At 40.6% G+C, this 7,144-nt stretch overlaps 1 protein-coding gene across 1 annotated transcript; it reads left to right on the top strand.

Moving 5' to 3' along the window:
- The first annotated feature begins 668 nt into the window (after positions 1 to 668).
- LOC146258958 (uncharacterized) lies at positions 669 to 5,080 on the top strand. The gene is made up of 12 exons (XM_084671566.1): positions 669 to 757; positions 890 to 933; positions 1,438 to 1,501; positions 2,214 to 2,360; positions 3,058 to 3,156; positions 3,299 to 3,351; positions 3,477 to 3,587; positions 3,802 to 3,847; positions 3,957 to 4,028; positions 4,312 to 4,465; positions 4,578 to 4,648; positions 4,745 to 5,080. Exons 1-12 carry the CDS (start codon positions 731 to 733, stop codon positions 4,901 to 4,903), a joined length of 1,047 nt encoding a protein of 348 aa, XP_084527692.1. The 5' UTR covers positions 669 to 730; the 3' UTR covers positions 4,904 to 5,080.
- The last annotated feature ends 2,064 nt before the right edge of the window (positions 5,081 to 7,144 follow it).

Here is a 7,144-nt window from a genome sequence, read left to right on the forward strand (position 1 = left end):
GAGACTACATTATAGACTTAATTTATGTTATAATTTGAATTTTATTTATATTTTTTTTACGGTTCTTCAAAAGCAGTTTGGATCCCAAAATGTTCCTTAGAGAGGATTGTAATGTCTTAGATATTGCAAGCATATACCCAGTTCAAGAATTGGCAAAAAAGGTTTATGGCAATATTTATAAATAGGTGTAACAAAGTTTGATTGATTCTGCCAAGAAAGTTGGTCATCATTACCCCCTTTGCACTTAGATATTCAGAACAGTTTCATGTAACATAGTCTATTCCATTATGGGAAATGGAAAACACTCTTAGATTCATATATTCTTATACCTTTTAAGATAAAAGGCAGTATGTTACTAGTTTTCTCTGGCAAGATGTGGAAAACCCAAACCATATTGGCGCCAATGAAAAATCCCAAGCCAACTCCTATTCACCATAGAAGCACACACACACAAAGAGAGAAAGGGAGAGCGTCAGGTGGGAATTTTTCAGCAGGTGGATTTACAAGCAACATGTGACTTCACAGATCCAAGGTGCATGCGCTCTGTCAACTTAAGGCTGTCTGTATGTGTGGAACATGCAGTTATTAGTGCAGCATATGTAGTCGTTGTTAGCTCATGGACTGAACAGTTTGGCCCAGACAAAGGAACTGAACAGTTTGCCCCGGACTTTCTGCATATAAGCTACAGAACGACTTGGCTGTCTACAATTACTGGAACATTCTGTTAACCATGGATGGAACATTAAATATCACACAGGTAATGAAAATTGCCTCTTACTTGTTGAATTCCTGTGCTCATGACTGCGTTGACCTGATACTTGATCGTTTTAAGAACCACAGCTCACATGGGTTTAGCGCATCATTTATCCTGTGCCTATTCTTCTTTCAGATTGAAACTCTGTCAGCCGTATATATAGTGTCGCTATCTTTCAGGTAAGATTTCTGTTTTAGAATAATTTCTTTGCCATATAAAGACAGTGATTATTTTATGCATTGCAACAGAGACATCTGATATAAATTGTTATCATACGCTGTAAACTCTCTTGTACTGCCATAGTTTTGCAGGACTGGTCAAACCAGTATAGTGACTTGTGACAGTGAGAAACTTGAATTCCATTCTGATTATAGCTCAGTGCATTTATTACAATTTGTACACTCATAAAATTATTCCCGAAAGTCTTCCCAAGTCTACATTTATGTATATTTTCATGTTTAAATACTGTAGGCAATAAGGACAGTTGTGTAGCTCAAAGTGGTTGTGTGTGTAAAGGGGGGGAGGGGGGACTGGTTAATGTAATTCAATACATTCTTTCTTTCATAGTCAGTATTTTCCTTGCCAATCTCTTTACTTACTATGGAGGATGACAGACTCATAATCTTGTTTTCCTTTTATAACTGGATGTCTGTCTTAAACTAGAATGTTGCTTTATTTTACAGTTTAATTGGAAGCTTTTCTGTCCTTGTGGTTTCCATTGTCAAGTGGCAGCATCTGCAACGACAGGTGTGTTGGATAAACACAAGGCTGAAATTAACCTGCTTTTACACAGCTCATGCACAACATGTCCTGGACACAGTGACAAAACAGTGACAGTTATCATTAGCATGCTCTTCAAAAACATGCCCTTTCCAACTCCCCTGTAATTCCATGCTACATGTATCATAGGACAGCAACAGAAAAACTGACAGCTTCAATAACATATTTTTCCAACCGACATGTTGTACCAGAGAGTCAGTCGGTACAAGATCTCTGTGCCTTATCTGCTCCACCCAAGCAAGGAGAAGCACAGCACGTTCAGGAATACAGAAACTGCCCCTGATTTCCTTTGTGAGACATATAGGAACCTCCATGTGCCCTTTCAGTTATCAGAAATGTATGGCAGAGATCTTGGTCACATATTCTGAGTAAATATTGCCATGTTATGTACATACTGTAAAGGTATTTCAAAGCTAAACAGACATACACACACATCCAAAGCTGCAGAACATTTTTTCACAGTGAAACAAATTTACATTTAGCAGACACTCTTATCCAGAGCGACTTACATTAAGTACAGGGACATTCTGCCCGTGACATGTAGGGTGAGGTGCCTTGCCCAAGGACATAACATCATGTGCCCCAGCCAGGAATCAAACTGCAACATTCAAATTACTAGCCCAATGCCCTAACCTCTCAGCCACCTGACTCCCTTGAGATTTTCTTTTTGTTTGTGTAGGTTAAGCCACTGGTACAGCTGGCTCTGGCTGATCTTCTGGCCACCTTCACCCTCATGTTCACCAGCTGCATAAACTTCTTCCAGCCTGGAACTTTCGACTTTGTCCAGAGTGTAACTGTCTGTATGCGTGCTTTGCCTCTGTCTCTGGTAAGTGCCTTTGAGTTCCTAAACTACACTTGAAAACCGGCTGAGTCACTTTAAAACATTTCAGATGACATAACATCTTCGAAAACAGTGACTCAGCAAAACTATAAAGTGACAACTGAATCATAATGGCACATTCACCTTTGCAATATCATATAGAGGGACCCACTGTTCTTTTAAAATGAACTTTTACTCCATAAACATGTGAGGTCATGTTTCAAGTTATGCCAAGGGAGATTGTATTGGAACATGCAGTTATTAGTGCAGCATATGTAGTGGTTGTAAGCTCATGGACTGAACAGTTTGGCCCAGACAAAGGAAAAAAGGAAAGGAAAAATAGTGACAAAAAAATTACTAAATGTATTGCCCTGCTAAGGACACTGCAGTTACACTACTGCAGACACAATGAAACAATGATAATAGGCCGTGCGTTATGTGATGAGGTAAAGGCCACCTGTACTATTTGCAGGTAAAATGTCTTGAGACGTGTTTTGTAGAAATCTTTGTAGGTCTGGACTGTGTTACCGTAGTTTTAAAAGTTTAGATGAATTGAGGCATTTATAGCTCCCTATGTCTGGTCCTATGGTCTGGTCTTATCTTAGATGTTGTCTTATAAGTCGTCCCCATTTCTTTCTTCCTTTCTTGCTTTCTTTCTCTCTCACTCTCTCTCTCTTTTGTATTATCTCTATCTGTGTTACAGATGTTTTACTGTGTATCATCTCTGCTTGTGATGGTCTATGCCTGGGAGTCCAAGCATGCAATCCAAGGATGGAGGGAGAGACCCACAAACAATGTGGAGGTGAGAACACACAAAATGTGCTTTAAATTCAGACCCAACTTCTCAGATCAGTACACCCTCATCCCACACTGCTGTTTCTTATGTTGTTCTTTATCTCCCATCTCCTGTTCTCCTGCCCACCCTCCTCCTTTTCTGGTTATAGCCCTTCTGCAGAAGAAGAGTTGGAGCTGTTAATGTACTATATGCTGCTGTGTGGTACGTCAGTCCTACTGTTCAGCTTGATGTGACCTATTTACTTGACAAAAGCATGTCATGTCAGTGTTTGAATGTCTCAACTTCACATATTAACGTGAGCGTTGGTTTTTGTTTATGTTTCACAGGTTGTTGCCAGTTGCGTTTTACCTGCTGTACACATTCACAGATGCTTTAACCCTCACCCCCATCTACCCACCAAGTTTAGACAACCTCATGGCTGTCAGTTACTGCTCCAGGTAAATACACTAGTTTGCAAACCATTAAAGTATCTCACCCATGTTAGGAGCACAATGCCCCCATCCCTTCTGGGCACTTTGAACCGGCAAACGCAAGAACACAGGAGAATGTATTGCCTTTGTGGAAACGACTTTAGACATCATGTCCTTGAATGATCTAAAACACAGTCTTACATTTTTGGTCTCACAAACTTGCTGCTGTTTTTCCTACTAGTTGTATTCCGCTTCTACATATCTGGACCGACGCCTGTTCAGATCACGTGAGTGTTGTAACATCAGAGCAGTTTCACTTTTTACCATGGCTCTCAAATCTATCATGAAATACATGCTCATGAGTAATGAACATGACCACTTTTTAACATTTTACAGGAGAAGATCCACGACTTGCTTATTCGAATCATTATTTTCATCTTCATCATACCAGTTCTTGTCTGTTGCACAGTAAGTAGCACCTCTTTAGTCATGTACAGTGTATTTATTTGTGTAATATACCTAAATTATGTCTGACAGAATTCAGAGTAGAAAAGCTCAGGAAATTGGGCTAGTAATCTGAAGGTTGTTGGTTTGATTCCCTGGCTGTGCCAAATGACGTTGTGTGCTTGGGCAAGGCTATTCACCCTACTTGCCACGGGGCAATGTCCCTGTACTTATTGTAATCCGCTCTGGATAAGAGCGTCTGCTAAATGACTAAATGTAAGGTAAATGTATTAATGTGCCTGTGCAGGTTTTGTACTGTAAGATTGGTCGTTGGCAGCTCAGGTATGCGGAGGATGGACTATTTCCTGTGGAAGGAGACGGACACTCCAGGAGGAGGCTGAGAGGAGCGTTCTCCTTAGCTCGTAACATGGTGCTGGTAACCATCTTCTGCTGGACACCAGGTACAAAACATACACACATACTCATACTGTCTCACATATAAACACACACACAAACCGAAACTCAAATACATATAATTTGATTGTAATTCCATGTTATTTTTTCCCATTACAGTCCTGCTTCTTGTTGTACTGTCAGTGACAAATATACCCCAACAGCAACTATTCCCTCTCTATGTCATACAGGTTTGTTTCAACACACCTTAAGACATGTTTACCCTCTGTATGTAGATCACAGTATTGATGAATATCTTTTGAATTGGTGGTGGATCTGTGTTTCAGGCCGGGACAATGTCTCTGCAGGGTTTTTTGAACAGTGTATTCTACGCCTGGCTTCGCCCCAACTTCAGAGATGCTATTCTAGGAGAGAGGACGCCCCTGATCCATTGGCCTTTGGCCTTCTTTGATGAATCACTGAGGCCGGAACCTCAACCCCTTTAAAGACTTGTGGGTAGAACAACTCATTGATCTACGATCAGCCCACTCTTGCCAAACACTGACCTTGACTGTGAAAAGGAAGGATAATAACCTGAGATCTAATAGCAACAGGAGTGTCATCGATTTGACCCCAAGCTGGATGGATGGGAGGCTGGAGACTACACGTACTGTATGGCTGTTGTGCATCACAAGGTTATATGGAGGACTCAGGCCCACTGTTCCCAACCAAACACGATGAAACAATGTGAACTGTCTGTTTGTGGATCACAATTGAAAATCCATCTCTTAGTTCTTTGCCCCACATGGATTGTTCTGTTGTACGGCAGATGTGTGAAGGTAAAGGGATTCTGGTAGCACTTTATTTATATTAACTTGTTAAAATGTTTTTTGTTTTTCCCCCTTTGTGATAGTAAAATGTACGTTATTTGTTGTTAATGAGACGTTGATTATTAGAAACATGAATTGTATTGAATTTGTTGTATTCAAAAGGGTTTACAAAGCACTTCCTCGATGTCAGGGTTTTTAGGTTATTAAACTTGTGTTTGTGTATACAATGCTATTGGACTGCTGTATTATCCAATGACCAAATGTAATGTAGATCTAAAACATTATTTTTTACTGTATAGAGTGATAACAAATGGTTGTTACCTGCCATGCGATGTTATATTTATTTGTTGGCCAGTACTGTAGCAAAATCGGACAAAGAGATCTCCCTATACGGTGTATGCTTATTTTCAACTCCGTTTTACTTTATTTATACAATAAAAGCAAGTGGCCTGAAGCTGATAGTATAAGATTGTTTCTCCAGTTCTCTGTGTCTCCCACTCATTTCAAGGTCAAGGCAGTGAACCAGTTATCTCGTGTTTGAAATAAAGTCTTATTGTGTTTGGTGACGTTGTGTCATTCAAACATAAACCCATGGCTTCAATCTGAATTTCGGGTGACTGATCAGACAATTCCCTGGACATAATAACTGCATACTAAACTGTAGAGACAAAAGGAGTAGGATGTCCTAGGATATAAAAAGATTAGCAACGGTCTTCTGTTGTCAGTAATGATACTTGTGAGGTTAAAAGTTATACATCACAAAAGCACACAAGCTCATACCCACTCACCCGCTTTCCGGACACACACACACACACACACCTGTGCAGAACATTAGTGCTTCCCACCATTCTCCCCCTCCTCTCAGCCCCATGTATGTAAATGTTGCCTCTGAACACACCCGTAGGTAGAACAGGCAAAGAGTACGCTCCTTATTGCCCCCTTCTGTCTAATGATTAACCAGTGGCAATCAACACAGGTGTGTTTATTTGTTCTGAATCACATGACCAGACAGAATGTAGCTGAGTCACTCTCACCTTGGTCCTAAAGTTACACCGTGAAACACATACTGTAGAAAGTTGATTTGTGATTTCATAAAAAGAGGGTTGGTCAGTATGCAAGATTATTGTCATCCTCCCAGAGAAACTGAAGGAGACCCCGTGTGATCCAAGTCTTGGTTAGCCTGGCTGCCAGCCCAACTTCTCCCCGCCCACAAAAAAATTTGGTCGGGAAGTTGGGTCTGGAGGGTCTCGTATTGGGGAACAACTACAGAAAACCAGAATCTGGGCGTACCAATGAAATTGCCAGGGCGGGCTTTATACCATGATGGACAGATGATCAACAGTAACGTAATCACCCACGTCACAAAAGAGCGCTTAAGTTGAATTTGTTTTGAACAAACAACATATTACGTTGCTCTGTTTGGTTGTAGGTCTATCCAATTGAGCGAAGAGGCATTTGTTTTCCAGGCTCGTTTGAAACACGCCCCGTAGTCAAAGCCCAACGGAGAGTTCTCAGACTCATATTCTGACTAGAATTATGAGTATGACAACGTCAGGCTAAGTCTTGGTAGCATCACACCAAGGTCGTAATCATAATACATATTGGGGGGGACACGTCCCTAATCTGGTCAAAATGTCCCCCCAAATATATTGATATGAAAATATAAATGTGCTACGCTACAACTGGCAACCACACACGCTGTCCGAAATTATCATAAAAAATGTATTTGTCCCCCCCAATGTTGACTCCATGGCTACAGCCTTGCATTACACTACATACTGTAGCATTACATTACATACTGTAGCATCACATTACGTACTGTAGCATTACACTACATACTGTAGCATTACATTACATACTGTAGCATCACATTACGTACTGTAGCATTACACTACATACTGTATACAACACAGCCCT

Source organism: Hypomesus nipponensis, chromosome 14, assembly GCF_054491055.1.
Source record: "Hypomesus nipponensis isolate SF chromosome 14, ASM5449105v1, whole genome shotgun sequence".
Classification (NCBI taxonomy): domain Eukaryota; kingdom Metazoa; phylum Chordata; class Actinopteri; order Osmeriformes; family Osmeridae; genus Hypomesus; species Hypomesus nipponensis.

Bases quoted from the DNA above. Each gene is read 5' to 3' on its own strand.
- LOC146258958 (XM_084671566.1), top strand. From the start codon at position 731: ATGGATGGAACATTAAATATCACACAG. The intron at 758-889 runs GTAATGAAAATT...TTCTTCTTTCAG, and splicing joins GAACATTAAATATCACACAG to ATTGAAACTCTGTCAGCCGT. The intron at 3,588-3,801 runs GTAAATACACTA...TTTTCCTACTAG, and splicing joins GCTGTCAGTTACTGCTCCAG to TTGTATTCCGCTTCTACATA.